Source organism: Stigmatopora argus, chromosome 1, assembly GCF_051989625.1.
Source record: "Stigmatopora argus isolate UIUO_Sarg chromosome 1, RoL_Sarg_1.0, whole genome shotgun sequence".
In the NCBI taxonomy this organism is placed as follows: Eukaryota; Metazoa; Chordata; class Actinopteri; order Syngnathiformes; family Syngnathidae; genus Stigmatopora; species Stigmatopora argus.
Genome location: NC_135387.1, coordinates 5,605,748 through 5,627,247, shown reverse-complemented (window position 1 = coordinate 5,627,247; position 21,500 = coordinate 5,605,748). Strand labels below are relative to the sequence as shown.

The window sequence follows — 21,500 nt, the reverse complement described above, 5'->3', positions numbered from 1 at the left end:
GTTTTAAAATATATCTACCATATGTTAAATGTAATTTAAGGCATCAATGGATTAACAGACAGACCATTTGGTAAAAAAAAAAATTAAAAAAATGAAAAATTGCCTCAAAAATATTTTTTTTTTTTTACCTTCAACCAACTGATTCTGACTGGCACTCTTTGACAACATTGGGTCCTATGCGCAGGACTTATGTACTTGTGTGGCCCTGTAATAAACATCCTAACTTCAAGAAAAAAACATGCAAGACCATGCAATGCATTGACAATATCTTGCTTTACGAAACCGCTATTAGTTGTTTCATGTTGCTCTGTCTCGCTAGTGTTTCCTACAATCAATCAACATCTCAAGCATAGTTCACTGAACTCTGTCATTATAGCCCTTTTTTCCGCATGATAAAAATGTTACATCTTCACACATAGACGCATCTAAATTCTAACAAAACAGGAAACAGGTGCAACCACATAAAAGAATGTGTCTTACGAGCCAGTGTTCAGTACATTTGTCTATCTTATGCTATATAATATGACAGTTGAAGAAACTAAAATCATCATTTACTTCACCTGGATGCACCATACAGCGCGAATAAGAAGGGGATTTTTAAATTTATATATATATATATATATATATATATATATATATATATATAAATATATATATATATATATATATAAATATATAAATATATATATACATATATATATATATGTATATATATATATATATTTTTTTGTGGGTTTCTGTAGTTGTATAGATCCTCTTTAATCAAAAATAGTTCAGGAACTTTCAGGGTTGTTTTCAGAGTGTCAGTTGTTGTCCAAGAATGAGGGCTAGTTTACAGGTTGTAATGTTCTCCAAAAATCCCCCAAATCCCACTTTATCGTAAAACAACCGTCATCTGGGGTGTCATTTAGAAATGAAAATTTTTCTAGGCCTCACAGATGTGTACACCACATCTGGTCAGATGCTTACTTTTCAAGGACATTTGACAGCTTTCCCATAACACCCATTCCCTTCAGCTGTGATGAGAGAGGATCAACTCTGACTTTTATGCAAGGCAGTAGAGGTAAGATCGGGCCGAAAAAAAATCCAGCCCGGCCTGAGCCCAGCAAATTAGTAACTTGATTTGCAGGACCGAGCCCTAAGAAAACCCCAAATTTTATATTTTATTTGTGAGGTCTCTGGACTCCCAAGTCAGGAGGAGGAGGAGGCCTGATTTATGATAACACATTAAAGCCTGTCTTTTGTAACGAAATCTAAGTTAAACAAGACTGTATAACATCTTATATACGATAATACAGATGTTTGACAAGTTCAACTGTTTAAATGCCTGCCCAGCGTCGAGGTGCAAGTCTATTTGCTCTCGTATGAAAGAATGCAATTACATTACAGCGCCTTCTCTGTATTATCCAAATTATTTATTTTATAACAAGTTTAGTTTAGTTTCCACACATTATTTTAGTATACATTTTTATAAACATATATATTTTTTAAAAAGTCAGCGAGACCACACATCATTTTAGTATACTTTTTTTTCAGCGAGAGATAAGCCTGGCCCGAACCCAAAGTAATGATTGACATTTTGGGCTCGGGCTAAAGATCTCACCTCTACAAGGCAGGATATTAGTTGTTTTGCTCTGCAGCAACTGTGGGCTACCAGTTTCTGCCAGAAAAGCTGTTGATAATTGGCAATACTCACTCACTACCTATCAAAGAAGCACACATGCATTAAGAGGTATTCACATAAGTCTAAAGACAGATCATATAAAAATCGAAAAGCATTCTAAAGCCCTGCTGTCCAGCACCACTGTTTCCAAATCAGAAGATGGTGAGAACCCTTGCTGACAAAAGAGAAGCACAGGACACAAATGAAAAAGCAACTGCAAAATCGTACGGGAGTGTATTTAGAAAACATGACACGGCACATACTGAGACACATGCATATTTATAACATGTCCGTTTCATGTTATCAAGTCTTGCTAGTTTTGTGCTGTGGACACAAAGATATTTGTTACATTTGCACAGCTTGTTTGACACCACGGTTGAACTCCTCTTCTTTGTCTGTTATTGATGATATGCTTTCCTACTACGTATATGTTTTGACGTAACATGCTAGATGAAATGCAAGTTTTATAAAGGCTGGTGCTTGCAGGAGCAGGGTATCGAGGGAAAGGCATAAGAAAGTGACGCTACAGTACTTCATTTCCATCATATCACCAAAGAGTGAGGAGAAAGCCAGGTGCTGCTAAATTGAGGGAACACGCGAAAATATTTTTTTTTAACTCACTGGCTGCCATTGACAGTGATAGACTAGCTCTGCTAAAAAAATGAACTGTTTTTACATGGATCCCTTAAAAGACTGAAACTAAGTAAAAAGATAATCCTTTATATTGGTGTAACTGTTCCAATGTCATTTCATAAATTAACCTAATGGCACTGAAACATGGTAAAAAAAAAGTTCCAGCCACCCTCGTTTAAATGGATTTGACGAATATCGCAGTCAATGGCACTGAATGAGATAAAGGGTTAGACTCATTTCTGGCTCTCTTGTGAATAAGTCTAAATAATACAAAATGGAAGAATATGAATGAGAGAATTTGACGTTTGAAGACAAATAACATGATTTAAATACTGTAATAGGAACAAAAGTAAGGGGGTTATGTTCAATGGGAGCTGCCAGTGGGAGCGTCAGGTGGCCAGCCACAAGTGTACACACCTCAGTGTCTTTTAACTTAAAATGTACTTTTTGATTCACACGATTGTATACATACTGTACAATACTCACTGAACTACCACTGCGCCCCAGCAGCGGCAGGAAGGTGGCACAGGTTTATGACACAAACATTCAAATGCTTCATATACACAGGAAGGAGTGGAGGCTCTCGCACACATGCACTTGACACTAAAAGATAATGTTTCTCAACACAGTCAACAATAATGCAATCATGTACTAAAAGACTTTTGATTAAACCCACATGGGAATCTTTAGCAATATTATAGATACAAATAAAACAGGAGTTCATGAGGACATGAGATCCTCTCAGATTTTGGAGAGGAATATGTGGCATTGTGGCAGGGAAGAGTCGTGAGTGAGGATGAGGCTGAAATGGCGTATGGAAGTCCCCTCCGAGAAACCAAAAAAAGTGCCAAGGTAATCATATTCAAGTAATGTGTGGTCTATCCACAGGGCACAGGGTGGGAGAAGGAATTATGGAATTTGGGTGTATAAACACTACTGGCTCTTCTGGTGTTCAGTCAGATTTGTTGAAGCATCTGTGGCGGCTTCCCCACGGGCTCCTTTTGAGAGGAGTTCCACCCACTTAGCTTGGAGTTCGGCGTCTTGGGGATTGAGCAGCACAGTTTGCTGGCTGTGACTCAGTCGGATTGCATGCTTGATCTCTGTGGATGGCGAGAGCATCGTCACCTCAAACCCAGGCAGCGGAAGGGCTCTCGCACCTTTCATATCCTGCAATAAAGAGTTTGACAATTTAATCATCACTAATTCTTTTAACTCTCTATGAGGCAAGTAACCCTTAGATAAGTTAATAAAACAACCTTCTAAAACATGCCCCCAACACCCCCCAAACATGATTTTCCATCATGTGGGCCACAACTTTAACATTTTGGTATGCCCTAAATTAGGGGTGCCAACCCTGGCCTAAATGAACCGAAACCACAAACCTTGTAATTATAATCAATGCGGAAAATGAATGAATACCAACGCTGGAAGAGTTGTTTAGCACATCTACCTCAGAATTCTGAGATCGAGGGTTCAATCCCCTGTGCGTTCCGACCTTCCTGTGTCGAGTTTGCATGTTCTCCTCAAGCTTGCGTGGGTTTTCTCCAGGTACTCCGGTTTCCTCCCAAACCCCCAAAGCATGCATGGTCGGCTGATTGATTAAAATAAATTGTCCCTAGGTATGAGGATGTTTGTGCATTGTTGATTGTCTCCATGTGGTCTGTCATTGGTTGGCAACCAATTCAAGCCCATTGTTGGCTGAGATAGACTTCAGCACACCTCACAATCCTCATGAGGATGGTGGAGACGGCTTGGAAAATGAATGAATTAACTAATTGTTTATTTAAAGACTAGTTTATGAATGAACCAAACATATTACAAATAAAATTCAAATGAATTAAACCAGAAAAACTTATGGAACCTGATAGCGTTTTAACCCCCCCACATGATATTCAACAATCATTGCTCATGTTTCAGTGCCATTGACGACCGTAGACGTAAATAGAAGCCAATTAAACAAATGAGTTTGAGTAAAATTAGGATTAAGTTGTAGTTCACAGGTGTCAAACTCAAGGCCTGGGGGCCACATCGGGCCCAGGACAGGTTCTTGTTTGGCCCACATAAACATCTAATGCAGGGGTAGGGAACCTATGGCTCAGGAGCCATATGTGGCTCTTTCTATGGGTGCATATGGCTCTTCACTAACCTGTGAAGTAAAATATGGAAATCACTGGTGAGAGCGCTAAGTCCCGTGCATAATATAATTGATACTGATTTATTAGCAGCAGCATAACAATGTTGTCAAAAGAATTCAGAGACTTTTTGTACTTTAAAAGTGGTGAAATGGCAAAAAAAAAAATCACACATTTGCATGTATTTTTACTTTTCAATTCTGAGAATGGCTCTCAAGAAATAACATTAGAAAATATGAATTGTTTAGGGCTCTCTCTGTCAAAAAGGTTCCCGACCCCTGATCTAATGTATCGACTCCATGTTTCCTACCAAAATACTTATATTTCACCTATTTGTACGTAAAATGTTCAGATGTTGCAAGCATTTTTATTATTATTATTATTTATTATTAATCCTCACTTTAAAATAAAACGAATAATTTTGTAACATAACATTTTTACTGGTTTCTAAATTCAAAATCAGATCTTGAGACGATCCTAAATGGTGGGTGTTTTGCCTGTAAACACAGTGCACTTAAATTATTCATCTACTCATGCTGCTGCACTTATTAATTTGAGTGCTTTTAAAATGATAAAAATGAATGATTATTTTTTATTTTGTTGTTGCCGACAAACCACTGCTCTTCACCTTAGCCCAGTTGTTGACAATCAAGCACAAATAAGCTGCTAATTTATTCAACACAGTGAAAAAAAGATGAGGAGATGAAGATAAAACTTAACTTGTGAGTCGATTTAGTGTCACAAAAATCAGTCTGAAGCTTTAAATCTCATCTCATCTCATTTTCTGAACCGCTTTATCCTCATTAGGGCCGTGGGGGGTGCTGGAGCCTATCCCAGCTGACTCCGGGCCAGTGGCGGGGGACACCCCGAATCGGTGGCCAGCCGATCGCAGGCTTTAAATGTACTTCGTATACATTTGTGTGAGTTAAGAAAGGCTATGATGTGGCATAACTACAATGTGACACGTGACATAAAGTTGAGTTTGACACCCTATAACAAATAAGAAAGCATTATTGTCATAACATACCTGCCCGTTACTCTGAAGGTACAACACCAGTGGCTCAGCCTTGGTGACAGCCACCCACATCTTGGTCCAGCTCTTTCCTTTGTCCTGTACTTGCATGTGGCCGCACAAGTGGCAGTTCTCTCCTGTTAATGATGTTTTTCTCTAAACAGATACCACAACATAGGTTTAGTACAAAAGACTCGCTAGTTTAAACTATTACGAGAGGATCCGGGAGACAGCAGGCATGGGATTTTGCATGTGAACACAATTCTTTTATTTTGTTCTCTAATACTTAACAATAGGTCAAGGTCAAGTACTTCTATAAACTGTTTTAGGAGCAACTTTGCCACATGATTTCTCCTTTCTTTGTAGACTACCAAACATTTTAGATCTCAGAAAGACTCAAGACTGAATTTAAATAATATAAACAGAGAGAAATTAGTTGTGTTTTGTTGGTGTATGGGTGTATTTACACACTAGCAGCTGCCTGTAATCTGGGTCAAACCCCTCTTCAATTTTCCAGTTTACCTTTTTTTTTTTTAAACTAAAATGCAATCTTTATGGCAATAGTAAGAGCTGTTTTTAAAAACAACATAAATATTTTTTTACATAGATCTCCTAGGCTTCTGCTCAGTTACCACTTTGGGTGTTTTCCATTTGATTATTGAAAATAGTGATAATTAAAGTTTGTGTTATACTTTGTACAGTCATCATTAACACTTTTCTTGTTACTTTCTAAACTATGAAATTTGGATTTAGGAGACTTCCAAAGAAGCTAATAAGATTTCACTGGGATGTGCAAAGGGAGGGAAAAGTGTGTGCGTGCAATACGGTCGGCGTCTCTGACCTCTGCCGCTACTTTCTTTTTTTGTTCCCCAGCACCACCAAGATTGTCCAGACTGAGGCTGGCCTCAAAACACTCCGGGCACACTCGACTTGTTTTATTGTCCAAGGTTTTTGAACACTTTGCACATATGGCCTGCAGAGTGACACAAATAAAACGAGACAGTATAAATATAGTCAATCCTGCTCAGTGTATACTGGCAAAATCATTCCATCAATACTCACCCCTCCACATGACTTGCAGTGGTGTTTGCGCTTGGTGAAATTAAAACTCTCATTACATCCTTTACAAGTTTGTTTCTCTTTGTCTTTTTTCCTTGAACTTTTCTGTAATGAAAAAAAATACAGTTCAAATATATCCTTCTGCCCAGCACAGCACTCTCTTAAAAAATTACACATTCTGAATAATGTAACGTCTCACCCTTTCATGCAGCCTCTCACTGTCCGAGTCTATGCACGTGTTTGTCCAGGGACCCTACAAACAATACATCGTGGTATCACAAGTTTGGTTCTGCAGTAATTCATCTCTTCCACGAGGTGTCAGGCTGAATTCACAATAGCCCCAAGTTGTCTTTATTTGTGTGCCAGTTCTTCAACTTAAAAGTGGGTCAACACAGATCCATAGGAAGAAAATTTAACCTATGCCTTCCCTATAAAGTCATGAAAGAGTTGTGCGACACTATACACTGTGAGGGTGACTGTCGAGGGAAAGCCTGGCTTAAATCGTGATACATGTTTGAGTCACGCCCAAAAAAGGAGAACTAGTCAAAGTGACAAAGAGCAGATGATGGTAAATGGCGCCCCATGATTCATCTTTGAGCACATCAATGAAATAATCAATAGACTCTTACCGGTGAGTCGGGCGCATGGTCATCCTCTCGTGAGAAGGAGCTGTTGAAGGCTTTATTGAAAGTCTCGCTGTTTTGCTTGTGTCGATCAATAGTGGCTTGGATGACCTTTAGTGTGAACAAAGATTTCAAGTACATTATAATAGCCTGTTAAGGAGATTCATGTAAACTGACAGACTGATAATACACACAGACATACTGTATACAATGCATCCGATGAGATCTACCAAAAGAGCTAGCCGTATCCAAACAGGAAGAATTTCAGAGTTCTGTTCAACTGTCTCTAGGCTAAAACAACATCTCTCTTCAAGCCTGAGAAACTCATAATCCGTTTTTTTGCTTTAATGGGCTAAATGAGCCATAAAAAGGGGGCTTTAGTGAAGAATATAATTCCCCAACACAATGTTGGTGGGCAGGAAATCTGTTCTAATTGCATTCTCTAATTCATCTAGACTACCATAATGGACAGACCTCCAATTTCCAACCCTCCTCCCACACAGAAATTGTGCAACTCCATTCACCATAATGTTACTTTGTTTGGTTATATAAAATGATTCTCAAAGTCTTAAGCCAGTGCCCCATAAAAAGCTTTTCTACCCTAACCCCACCATTCAAGCACCAGTATAACCTTTTTTGGGCATTTGTTGTGTCTTCCTAGGTAGATATGGTAGAAAATGTATGTTGTTCTACCGTGAAAGCATGTGTTCCTTACCTGAATCCAATCTTCCTTCTCCTCAGATGTCCTACAGGAAGAAAAGAAAAAAAAACATAAATAAAGTGTTGTACAATATAGTAAACATTTAGCTATTATATGTAGTATAATTAGTGCATTAGAAGCCAATACGTTTCCCACTATTTTGAAGCCTGTTTAACCCCATAAGAGATTATGAACACCTGCAGTTTATTGTCCAGTGAAGTTTACATATGCACAAATACAGTTTTCTTGTAAGATAGGGTGGTTGCATCCTATAATCAGGCACACGTTAGAGTCCAAAAATCATGGTAATACATACATACTCCTGATATGTAGATTAGATATCATGTCAAACATTTTGCTCAAATTGCATATTCATTCAAATTATTCAATTAATTCCTTTACAAAATCAGTTCGATCAATGGCACAGGTGAGCTGGATCCTGTCCCAGCTCACCTGTGTGAGCCAGTCCAATCCACTCCACAATATGGATTGGACGTATGTCGGCCTCAATAGCAGCGAGAGAGATAACACTTAGAATCCTTCTCTGGTGCCAATTTAAGTATTTTTACCTGGCTTGAAGTTCAAGTGACCTCTGTTTGCCAATAATGGCAAATGTGTGCAGAAGATTCTGCTTCACATTCTCCTGGACCTAGAAAGATAAAGAAGCACTATGGCATAATTTCTCCAAATGTAAATATGCGGAAAAATTAATAAAAACTACAAAAATGTACCTCCATGCCAGCAATATCAATTCTCTCTCTGACACTGAACTTCTGCCCCATTAGTCTGAGTTTAGGTACACAGTAGAGCACCATGTTGTTAAACTGAATGAGACAAAAAAGGTTTCATGATGGGTCTCTCGATTTGTGAACATCCAATGTGCCTGTTGGAACGTCCACTCACCAAATAGAGGTATCTGTCTTGTGCTGTTCCATTTTTGGCCGACATCTTCTTGATATGCCCTTCCTTGATAAACTCATTGGCTGGATTCACAATGTCCTCTTCCCCTCCTAGCCTCTCATAAACCTCAAGTAGTTTGTGCATCTTCTCCTGGAAAAATTAAACATGAATAAAAAACAGACCACTAGAGGGTACTGTTTTATTAGTTTAGCCGTGCACACCCCATTGCCCAGCAAAATTGCCAGCCTAATATGACTTTATTGATCATTTGACCACATTTAAAGGTGTCAGGGAAGTAAGAAATATAAGTCAGACTGAGATAAGTGATGGAAAGTATGACTGTTAGAGAAAGCCGATCAAACATCCACCAGCTATGAAACCTGAGGCAGGAAACGGTGACTTCCTGTCTGAACAGACGCAGCCCACTCACTCTCTCTGACTGCTACTTGTGCAACATTTCAGCACGAGCTTAGTTCTCGGTATAGAGGTTAACTCATTGGCTGCTCTAGACGTCCAATCCATGTTGACTGGGAGTCACGGCAGACACGCATTCACCTCCCAGGCAAAATAGATTGGACGTCCATTGGCGCTAAAACATGAGCATACAACCAGTGCTCTCTCTCAGTATAATATTTATGTCTGTCATTGAAAATGGCAGCCAATGAGTTAACAGATCTTGGACAAATTCGAAGAAATCTCACCATTTTCTTGATTGCTGCGTTAGAGTGATTAGCTGCAGTAGATATTAACTCCAATGCCTCTGTAAAGAAAGCAAATATACAAGCTTGAAATATACTACTACAATCTCTCTACAGTTAGATACAGTTTAGTATGTCGCAATTACAAGTAGCACTAATGTGATGATCTACTGTAGAATTTGAAAAGCATGAGTGAAACGCTATGAACTAAACAAACGGTTGAACTTAAAAGCCTTTTGTAAATGGACATGCAAGGGTGCCCAATATAAATCAAGACATGACCTTTCCAGACGCGGTGCAACGCCCATTTGCATAGAACACCACGTTAAAGTGTGAAAGGGACTCACGACAGACAAAAGCTATTGAATGAAAGGTTGGGCTCACTTTCTGTGTCTTTTCGGTCAAGGGCATCATCGGGAAGCTTCCTCAGGTAGTCTTTAAGCAAGAGCTCATAGCGAGGAATTCTCTGGACAGGTTCTAGCATATGGTGCTGCAACGTCAAGTTGCCGCACACTTCTTGTTTCTGTTAAAGTGTTAAAAAAACAAAATTGGTCAGAACTTAAAACAAAATAAACACAGCAAGTACAATATACTCTTCTTGTAGTGTATACAGTACTTAGTCCATGAGATACAGCAAACTGGTGTGCCATGAGTGATGGTCAAGGTGTGCCGTGGAAAATTACTTTCCAGGAAGTCATACATTGTAATATTCCGAGAGAAAAGTTGTATGTAATATTATGTTATTAAAATTGAAATATCACAAACAATAAGAGTGGCCAGACCTTCCTACGTGAATTTTCCATGTTTTGCTTGTTTTTTCTCCGGGCACTCCGGTTTCCTTCCACATCCCAAAAACAAGGGTTGAACACTTTAAATTGTCCTTAGGTATGAGTGTGAGCGTGAATGGTTGTTTGTCTCCTTGTGCCCTGTGATTGGCTGGCCACCAATTCAGGAAGTCCCCCACCTTGTGCCATAGTAGGCTGGGATAGGCTCCAGCCCCCCGCGACCGTTTTGTTGTTTATCTTCAGCGTAACGTGAACCACGTGAATCCACTTTTGACGACGTTAAATCGGTGTGAAAAATGAGATATTAAAATCCTGTTTTTTGTGTTTCTTTCATTCATATTGATAAACCTTTGATGAGAATGACTTCATATTGCAAATGTAGGTGACAGTTTTAAATTAAAAGATTTTCAGATGGTGGTATGCGCCTTGTGATTTTTGCAATGCAAAAACTGTGCTGAAACTAAAAAAATGGACAGTGTTGCACACTGCTATACAGTAATTGCAGGCATTAATTCCACTAATTACTGTGTTTCTGTGAGATAGTTAGGTGTAATAATACACTTACCTGTACATTTTGAACAACGCTCTTGAACTGTGAAGACCGTTGCGTCCATGTGTTGACCAAGTCCATTGCTCTGTCAAAATTTTTTACATACTCTCCATACATCTTCATGAAAGGTGCCAGTTTCTGAAGGATGTCCCCAATACGAGGGTTGGTGGTCCTGTGGGTAAAAATATTTAAAGATCTTTCTTCTTTCCTATATAGCACACGAGTACCATAAATTCTATAATTTCTCACTCACCATTCTTCGGTGATACGAGTCTTGAGCTCTGGTAGCAGGAACTTGTCATGGAAGCAGTAGATGGAAGAAATGTTGGAAAAGATCCCTGTAATGACATCTTGAGGGATTCCGGCCTCTGTGAGCTTAGTGCAAAACACCTGTGGTGAAAACATACAGTGGACAAAACTCAATGTCAAAACCTTGTCATAATAAAAGAGGAAGTAGGTAAACAATACAAATATAGTTTGCTAAGTTCTGTAAATAACTAAAATATCTGGTGAACTTTTACTTACAAACCATTACAAGACACTTTTTCTGAAAGAAGGAAGGAAAAGAGGCTAAAGGTTATTGCGTAACCTTGTGTCTGGCTGCATAATTATAGTGAGAATTAACAAGTTATGTCCATTTCAAATGTATTTTGTTTGTCTTTTATCAACAGAACAGATTTTGTTAGAGTTTGAAAAAAAAGTAGGCTGACTTAAATCAGAAATAAATGTCTTTTTTTAAATGTATTCTAATGTTTTTTTGTTTTGTTTTTTAATTTCAAAGTGTTACTTTTAGTAAATCCATTTTAAAAACATTGTCTTTAATACAAGCCATTGTCATGCATAAATTATTCAACTCCTATTTGTTTTGGCAATCTGAAATATTAAATATTAAGAAACCATCATTTAAAAAAATATTCGTTTGCCACACCAATGTTTTGAAAATTGTGTCTGGACAATCCAAAGTTAACACAAGGTACAGTTTTGCAATTTGTCAGAGGTAAAGTTACATGCAGAAGCTTTTTGTAGCTGTAGCCAGAGGCAAAGTCACGGATGGGCTCAAACATTTCCATGGAAACCAATCAATGTCACATGATCATGGCATGACAAAATCAAGAGCTGGACTTTCTCATGTTTGGTGAGAAGAGTTTTAAAAAACAAAAAGAAAACAGTTAAGTTCAAATTCTTGTTCGTAGATGACCATGTTGTAATCCACTAGACAACTCTTGCTTTCCATTATGTAGGGAGTTTATTTGCACCTGCAAATAGACTTTTTTGGGACACCACAAACAAAACCAGTCTCCTAAACAAACACATGGTCAAACATTACCACCAAATAAAAACGATAAACTGCTCTGCACATATCAAAACCAAATCCCCTCTTCCGTCAGCACTGTCAGTATGAACAGTCTTAGACCGATTTAACGACCTTCCTAATTATAAAACCCTGCTTGGAATTGAGAAAAACACACCTTTAATCCATCATTAATCCTAGGATTTGCACACATATATTTATACTTGGATTGCACATTTGCCATACAAATCCATGCTCCACTTTGCGGAGCCCCGACTTGAATTTGAGGTATCTATGTAATAAGTCACATGGATGCAAGACAAACCGAATCAATGTCTTGCACAACCATGTCTACACAGATTAGTACTTCTCTCCACAGAGAAATGCTCTCATCCTTTGGATCACAGTGCACTTATTTAATCCGGCTCTGTCCTGATCTCAATCACTAAAACCGCCGGCACACTCAGGATATTGAAATTTTTACCAGAGGCTAACAAACAGACCACCACACTTGTGAAATTATCAGTTAGAAGAAATTGTCATCCATAGGTTACCTGGTCAAGGAGGTTGAGCCTTCTGACGTAGGCTTCTTCAGTGTGGAGAAGTTCTTTGGCAATGTTAAGTAACCTCTGCGCCTCTGAGCACTGACAGCACATACAGTACACACAAAAAGGTGTTAGAAGCAACAAGGAATCAAATGAAAGGAAGTTTTCAACTACACAATTCATACAAAATATCAATGAAAAATAAAAAGCACCAATAACACTGGGAAACTGGGCACTCTGAATTGCCCCTAGGTATGAGTGTTAGAGTGCATGGTTGTCCGTCCCCTTGTGCCCTGCGATCGGCTGGCCACCGATTCTGGGTGTCCCTGCCTCTGGCCCAGAGTCCGCTGGGATAGACTCCAGCACCCCCCCGCGAACCTAATGAGGATAAAGCGGTTCAGAAAATGAGAAAATGAGATGAGAACACTAGGAAACTTTTTTTATGGTTTTAGATTCAATCATTCATTTTTTTCTGTCCTGCTTATCCTCACAAGGGCCGCAGGGGGTGATGGAGCCTATCCCAGCCAGCTAGAGGCACAAGGAGACGGACAACCATTCACGGTCACACTCATACTAGGGGCAATTTAGAGTGTTCAACCATCCTACCATGAATGTTTTAGGGAGGTGGGAGGAAAGCAGAGTGCTCGGAGAAAATCCACCCAAGACCGGGGAGAACAACCCTCAATCTCTGAATTGTGAGGTCACCCTAGTTTAAGATTTTTGGAGGCGGAGTCCAAATGTAATTCTGTTTTTTTCTATCATCTAAAGATTTTGAGCTATAGGCCCCTGTTTTCTCAAAAAACATCTGTGTATGTAGTAACATCAGATTGTCAGAAGTAATATTTAGACAAAAATCCTGACCTAACAGAGAAAAAATGAAATTAATTTGGGATATTTCACACAAAAAAATGATTAGAATCAAATATCATACCTAAAACAACTAATTTTGGGGCTTTTGTGGCACCACCTCAAAATGCGTTGAAATATTTCAGTGAGCACTATTGATGGTAGTATTCCCTCTTTCACCCTCCTATTGTCAATTTAAATTATTTTTTACTGGATAGATGTCCAATGCATTTTAACTGGAAAGGGTGAGAGCACCACAGAGTTCAAATGGAATAGACCTCTTTTGCCACCAATTGCCATTATAATGAGATGAATACTGGAAGCCAGATTCCTGAAAAACAACCAATCGGCCATTTGTGAAAATCTTTCTCTCCTATAAAACTCGATCTGGATGTGAACACAGATAAAATCTTCAAACATTGAGTTTCACCTCTCTCGCAGGATTTCCAGCCAAAACATCTTCTAAGTTTATTTTTCTTAATACTTTTTTCGCTTGAAATTGGCCCACTTTGAAATTACTCACCCAAAGGTGTCCATACATAATTGTCAGAGAAAAACACATAAGCTTGCTTTGAGAAGTAACGGTGAGACAAACGAAAATATTTACAAGATCACTCCAATTGACCTTTGCCAAAAGCTTCACCCCACTTAGGTACCGTTGCTACTCTGTCGAACTTTTCCAACAGCAGTAGTTAAGATTAGACTTTTCTAGGTGGTTTTCGACAAACACCAAGCTGCTCCATTCACGTGGTTACCACTTGTGCAGTAGTCCACAAGGTTGAAATAGTACTCTAGTGTAGAGTGCCCGTTCACAAAATGATGAATGACAAATATATTTGTTCAGGACGCTATGTTTACATAAATACAAAGCATGGCTTTGATGTTAGCGCAGTGATAGAACAGACTCCAAACCAGGATATGAAGTTAACCAACTTTAGCTAAAGAAACAGCTATACTTAGACGTTATAGCGATGTAATCCTGGTAAGATATCATATTTGATAACAGTAACCTCAATTGTATCCAGTTTTATGAATATTCTTCCCTTAACGCACATATTAGGCAAGATAGCTTTCTAGTTAGCCGCTGGTGTTCGCTTAATCTTACTTTAAGAGAACATTTATGCCTACTCGTTTTTTTTTTGAGACATTTAGCTGGGCGTACATCCAGACTGTTTAATCCATTTGGAATCCAGATTTTTTTTGTATTTGAGAAAAGAAAGAACTGCATTTATATTTATATTCCTGGGAGATTAACTCGCCTGACCTCAGTGTGGGCAAGCGTTGGATCAATTCCCGGTTGGTGGTGGTATGAATGTTTGTACGGACGGTCGTCTGTCTCTCTGTGTGCGCTACGGCTGACTGGCGACCAGTCTAGAGTGTAGTCTGCCTTTCAACCAAAGTCCGCTAGGATGGGCTCCAGCAACGCCTGCAACCCTCGCGATACGGATGTTGAATGAATATTCCTGGGATACCTCATGTCGGATATTCCATAGGCATACCAGGCCCATTCTTTTCATTTACAGATTAAGATGTTAAGTCTAAACACTTAAAGATGAACATCAGACAGTGATAAACAATCAGTAGTAGAGCTGAAGGACAAGGGTAAAGTAAAACTAGCTTGAATGTGGGGAGTCTGTCATCAAGCGATCCACCCCGGCTCTTGTTACTGCTTTTGGGCAGGTATTCATCTCTTTATGTAACTGCAGAGCCACTTTTATAGTCCAGTCGATCACTTGTGGCTTCCAAATAGAGGTTGTCACGGCATATAAGGTTTCAAGTAAAGTGTTCTTTGAAGAGGTTCAACCAAGCTGAGTTAATAATAGCGACTGCCTGTTTTTCCCACTCGAGGAGGAAGGGTTTATACAGGGCCGAATGATTCAAATGTTCCACAAAAATTCTTATAAGTGCACATTTAAATCAGGCCTTCACATCTTCAAAGTACTCCAGGCATTTTTACAATGTTGCCTCATTCACATTCTCATTCAAAATGTTAAGACTATTTCATGTAGAGTTCATTTGCAAATGGATGAAAGCTTCAGCTGTACTGAATTTAACGTTGCAGTGGTACCTCTACATACGAGCAACACTACCTACGAGATGCTCGAGATACGAGGAACATTTCGAACAAATAATTCGCTCTAGATACGAGAAAAAGATGCGAGAAAGCCAGGTGGCCATGACATGAGAGGCTGTTTATCATTGTAGCGCACTCTTTTTTTGCCGCATCTCTTTCGTGTATAACAGATATCTACGAGCACTGAGCGATTCATTCACACGAGTTTCTCCTACACATGGACCAGAAAACGCACAACGCGCCTGCGCGGGAAAAAAGAGGGCTTTCTGGGTAATGAAGTATACTCGTGCACACAACACCGATAGCCAATGGCACCCTTTCTCAGAATAAAACTTCATTACCCACAATCAATACGTGGGTAGGCTGAGCTGTTGCATTTCCTGTTATTCCTTCCTTAGCCTGTTAGCTCCCGCGATCGCTCATTCAAGACTACTTCTCGTTGGCAAGTGGTCGTGCGTTATCCTATTGTGAGGACATTTGTGTGCATCATTTTCGGAATATTTTGAAGGGAATACAACAGAAAACAGCCCATCGATAGCGAACGTGAGGGTGGAGGTGTGGCAAACAGCTAACCAGGCCAAAACGAAGGTAAAAAAATTAAAACAAAATTAGAATTCAGTTTTGTGTAAAGTTACATTAAACGTATGTTTGAGTGTGTCTGTATATATTATCCAAGTTAATTTAAATCTGTTTGTTCAGTTACGAGTGTGTTGCCGTGGATGAAATCCCCCTGAACTAACCACCCCCCCCGCCCTCTCTGTGCGACTCTCTCTCCCCTTCGCGAAATCCGTATAATTTTAGTACTATTAAACACATTTTAGTAATATTAAACCACTAGTTATGTGTTACTTTGTTAATACAGTGGTACCTCGACATACGATCTTAATCCGTTCCGGGACTGAGATATTATGACGAGATTCTCGTAACTTGAGCGGACGTTTCCCATTGAAATGAATGGGGAACACATTAATTCGTTCCAACTCTCTGAAAAAACACCAAAAACAGGATATTGGATTGGAAAAAATGTTTTATTTCTTCTAATTCGCCATCTATTAACAAAGTAACACATAAGTAGTGGTTTAATAGTAATAAAATGTGTTTAATCTAACTAAAATTGGGCAGATTTCGCCGACGGGAGACAGAGACGTTTGGGGGCGTGGGGTTCGTTTTTTTTTTCCACGACAACGCACTCGTAAACGGAACAAACAAATTTAAATTAACTTGGATTAATATATACAGACACTCAAACATACGTTTAATGTAACTTTACACAAAACTGAATTCTAATTTTGTTGTAATCTTTTGTTAACTTCGTTTTCCGGGTTGGCGGTTTGCCACGCCTCCACCCTCACGTTCGCTATCGATGGGCTGTTTGCTGTTGTACTACGTATTCCCTTCAAAATATTCCGAAAATGATTCACACAAATGTCCTCACAATTGGATAATCCACGACCACTTGCCAACGAGAAATAGTCTTGTAGTACATTTTAGCGATCGCTCCGCTGCTCATAAAGACCGGCTCGCAACTCCCTCGTTGAAATGGCTCTGGTTGCAACCGCTTTGAACGGCGCCTATGAAAGAGAGTTGCGACCAGAAATATTACAAAGAGGGAATTGCGAGCCAGTGCCGCTGATGTTCTTAGGAGCAGCGAACGAGAAGTAATATAATACTCCTCGTATTAGATAATAAAAATAACAGGAAATGCAACAGCTCAGCTTACCCACGTATTGATTGTGGGTAATGAAGTTTCATTCTGAGAAAGAGTGCCATTGCCTATCGGCGTTGTGTGCACGAGTATACTTCATTACCCAGAAAGCCCTCTTTTTGCCCGCGCATGCGCGTTGTGCGTTTCCTGGTCGATGCGTAGGAGGAAAAACTCGTCTGAATTAATCGTTCAGTGCTCGTAGATATTGTTATACACGAAAGATATGCAAAAAAGCTTGGTCGCATCACGAAATTTTGATCGCATGACGGGCGAATTATTCGATCGAAATTTCCGTCGTAAGACGAGAATTTTGTATGACGAGCGGTCGTGTGACGAGGTACCACTGTATATGGCGAATTAGAAGAAATAAAACATTTTTTCCAATCCAATATCCTGTTTTTGGTGTTTTTTCAGAGGGTTGGAACGAATTAATTTGTTTTTAGTTCATTTCAATGGGAGACGTTCGCTCGAGTTACGAGAAGATCGACATACGAGCTCAGTCCCGGAACGAATTAAGTATGTAGAGGTACCACTGTATTTCAATTACCTTGCTTTATTCACTGGTTGAGAGAATAAAGAAGTGAGATTTTGATTTCCTTTTTTACATATCGTAACTATTTTGCTGCGATTGACAGTGATAGACATCCAAACCAATTTGACTGGGAGGGCTGGAAGTGATCAATTGGTGCTGGTTGTGTTATGTGCTAATGAGATTGGTGGTACTCACTTTTTGTGCCTCAGTATGTGAATCTGTCAGATCACCATTTTGTGTGTCTAACAGAGAGTTGATCTCGCCGCCGCTCCCCTCATCCAAGTCACTGTCCTCGTCCTGAGTTGAATCTCGTTTGTTGTTGAGGGTAACACAACAAGACACGCTCTCCGTTTCCGTGATACTGTCATAATGATCTTCCTCGTCAATGGCATCCTCATTGGGGAACACTTCCCCTTCCGCTGCGCACGATGGACTGTCGATGCCGCTGTCCCTGTTTGGAATCTTTATGTGCTCTGAGGAGTCCTGATGTTTTAGATTGTCTAGAAACTCATGAGAAGAGCCTTCATCCCGTTCCCCGTCCTCGAGGCAACCATCACCGTGTGTGATGTCCACCTCTACGTCCAGCGGTGTGTCATCGGAACCATCTGCGTGGATGGACGCCAGACAGGACAGTTCGACCACATCACATCCTGACGGGCAGGGAGCGAGTTTACTACAGGGGGAGGAGTCTACGGCAGTCTTTGCCGTGGTGTCCTGGTCACAGGAGGAACTATTGCTACATGCAGTGTCCATTCTAAGACACAGGTGTAGCTGGGAGAGGGGGAGTGCCCCCAAAATGGGGACCCTGCGTATAAAAGCCTTGATAAGTAAAGAACATAAATGATGAACCAAAGTTTTAAAGAAGCTTATTTAAACCACATGACTCCGAGAGGCAGGTTTGAATTACCTTGAATTTTCAAACCTTTCGATGAGCAGCCCCACTTTCTGGATTTCCTTATGTGGCTGCCCTCCCACGGCGGGAGACACAAAACTGGGCTTGGGTTTCGGCGGGGGTGCAGGGAGAGGCCTGCAGGGTGCCGGTGGGATCCGCTTGGGTTTCTTGTCTTGCCCCAGAGCGAGCAGGTGCGCAGGTTTAGGGGGCACTAGAGGAAAACATGTCCAGGTTAAAAAAAAAGAAAAACTGCAGGCATCAATGGTGTATCATGTAAGAATCCAAGGGATAAAATATACATGGTTTTCCTATACAATCTTTTATAAATTATGTGCAGTGAAAAGCACCAGCTCCAAATAATAACAATAGCAATGCTGAATTGCTACTTCAGTTTTCAGACGACTTCCTTATTTGAAACAGGATACCGACGTGTGTGTGCATGAACCACCACAGTTCCTGTTACTTTAGAAAAGATGCGCAAAGACTGTGGATTCTTAAGTATGCACACAACGCTCACACATCCCAGCTTATTGTCATCTGCGTAGAGCAGATATTTTCTTGAATGTCTGGCATATTATTGTTGATAGTGAGCTTTCCTATGTGAGTCTCTCTTATTTATCGGCACGCATTTCTACATAGATAAATGCCATCTGTCAAAACAACATAAGTGAAGAACCTAAAAATATATTGTATGCCAAAAATAGTATCTTGGCAGAGAAATCCAAAGCTCTTCATGTATATTCAAAAGTAATTTTTTTTAACTTGCAATTTGTGACAATTCAACTGCTCAAATGCAATCTTTATTTACATATTTCTGCAGCTTGCCACAGTTTCTATCTATAAGTGTTTGCTTTGAATGAAATGATTTAGATGTGTCGCAGCTTTGGTGCGTTACTAAGATAAATCGTCACATAAAAGCTGTCTTTTGAAGCTTCAGTAATATTGGCCACTTAAAATTGGGCCAAGTGCACCATTCAACTTTGATTTCCCAAAATTCTACCAAAATAGCACGTGCTAATTAGAATTCATCAAACATGTCACAACACGATCTCACGGGAGCCTCTGGTCTGCTTTGTAGCTGTAGCTTGAGCAGAGGTGACCTAGTAAAGTCAGCGAGACACGGCATGATGCCAACGAGCAGACGCTTCGCATATTTTCGCCATACCAGCAACAAGCAAAATCTACAAACGTCCACGTCACGCTATATGTGCCCGAGTGCCTCAGAATCTCGCCAGGTGGCATGCGAGCTCTCTCGTTCAATTTTACTTCCAAAGTGTCTCGGCGTCCCGCTAGTTGGAATGCGAGCATCTCTCATTGACAGAATCCCCCAACTTCCGACTTTATGCTCATCCTTTGTTGTCTAATTTTGTATTGAAGTGCAGCCAAATCATTTGCGCTTACTACATGTGACCATTAACAATGTCCCCCAGCCGACTTACAGCAAAATATTGTTTTTGTTAATGTTTTGCTATCGTTTCTTTTAATTCTCGTTCTCTCTCGCTTTCTCACTGAGCTGGATCATACATCGCTAGACTTTAGCCCACATGGCAAGTGCTTGGATATAAATAATGTTGTTATATATATATATATATATGTCCAGGTGAAGATCAAGTGTTGGTTTCCGTTTCAGCTCCTTCCAAAAAACGATTCATCCAGGTATGGTCGGCAAGTTTGAGGGTAGCAACTTTGGGTCAATTTTTCCGGTACACGCAAACTAGCCAGACCAATAATTCAGAGACAAACATTGCATGCATGTCTTATTCCAAGTCATCTGTACTGCAGAGCTAAAAATCGATAAAAACACTCGATTTTGGATCGAAGGTGGAGAGGCTTTGTCGCCCAAGCAGGTGGGAAGCCGGGCCCCTCTGCTTGTTAGATGTAAAATGCAGCCGTAAAACGTGCAAAACTTAGTAACAGGTTGTTTTTGAGAATCCACTCGAGTGTTCAAAATCGAGGGTTTTTATCGATTCTTAGCTACATGCAGCCATTGACCTGGAAAAAGATAGGCTTGAAATGTTTGCGTCTTCATGGTGCTTTAAATAAACAAAGTAATTTTGTCTAAAAGTTTCACATGTACCGAAAATATGAGCCTAAAGTTGCACTTTTTGACATTAAAAATGCGACTCCCAGTTATAAAAAAATTTATTTTTTGGGGGGCCAAAATACAAAAATCGAGCACGGTAACATCCTAGAGCCGTAAATTTGCAATTTTTTGTTCAAAACCGCATTCAAACGGATGTACGGTGTTGTCTGATGTTAACGGACAAACACTAACGCACACACACATTCTCAGAAATAGAAATGTATAGATAAATACTATATTAAATTTATTTTTCAGATTATTTAGCCTTGAAAATGATACCTTGAATTATAATTGTAGTGTAACATTGGGGTGTCGTGGGAGATGAGCATTAACTGGAATTCAGTTATTTCTTATGGGAAAAAAATACATTAATGATGGTAGAGTCATAATACAAGCACATTCCCGTTACGAGTATGGTGATGGAACGGATTGTACTTCTCTCATGAGTGTCCTGTGTAAATGACATTGAGATGGTAATAGAAGTGGTTGCTGCACTTGTGACAGTACCTTACCTTGAGGTTTCTGTGCAAGTGGCGGTCTGGGAATCGTGGAGGGCTGTGGCCGCGGCTTGATGGCGGGCTTCTCGTGACATGATCCTTGTTTTAGCAGCCGGGTCGAGCACAGGTAATCCGCAGATCCATAATGATACGGAAGAGAGGTGGCAGGAAGATCTACAAAGAAGAAATATGAGGAAAGACAGCTATTATGAGATTATTAGCAGGTGTACGCAGTTTCTAGGAATAAACGTGGCTTTGTGGGGGCTGTAGTCGGGCCCGT

At 39.9% G+C, this 21,500-nt stretch overlaps 1 protein-coding gene across 1 annotated transcript in view; it reads right to left on the bottom strand.

Annotated features, from left to right (window-relative positions):
* Positions 1-1,878: 1,878 nt before the first annotated feature.
* Positions 1,879-21,500, bottom strand: part of fgd (faciogenital dysplasia) — a 55,454-nt gene continuing 35,832 nt past the window's right edge. Inside the window, exons 2-19 of the mRNA XM_077603799.1 lie at positions 21,236-21,394; positions 18,656-18,851; positions 17,944-18,553; positions 12,601-12,690; positions 11,009-11,145; positions 10,771-10,927; positions 9,805-9,943; positions 9,424-9,482; positions 8,726-8,872; positions 8,554-8,646; positions 8,392-8,471; positions 7,838-7,868; positions 7,129-7,233; positions 6,699-6,752; positions 6,503-6,604; positions 6,282-6,413; positions 5,456-5,596; positions 1,879-3,463 (exon numbers count right to left, since the gene is read on the bottom strand). Of these exons, the coding sequence (XP_077459925.1) occupies positions 3,230-3,463; positions 5,456-5,596; positions 6,282-6,413; positions 6,503-6,604; positions 6,699-6,752; positions 7,129-7,233; positions 7,838-7,868; positions 8,392-8,471; positions 8,554-8,646; positions 8,726-8,872; positions 9,424-9,482; positions 9,805-9,943; positions 10,771-10,927; positions 11,009-11,145; positions 12,601-12,690; positions 17,944-18,553; positions 18,656-18,851; positions 21,236-21,394 (2,666 nt within the window). The 3' untranslated portion in view covers positions 1,879-3,229. The remainder of the gene's footprint in view (positions 3,464-5,455; positions 5,597-6,281; positions 6,414-6,502; positions 6,605-6,698; positions 6,753-7,128; positions 7,234-7,837; positions 7,869-8,391; positions 8,472-8,553; positions 8,647-8,725; positions 8,873-9,423; positions 9,483-9,804; positions 9,944-10,770; positions 10,928-11,008; positions 11,146-12,600; positions 12,691-17,943; positions 18,554-18,655; positions 18,852-21,235; positions 21,395-21,500) is intronic.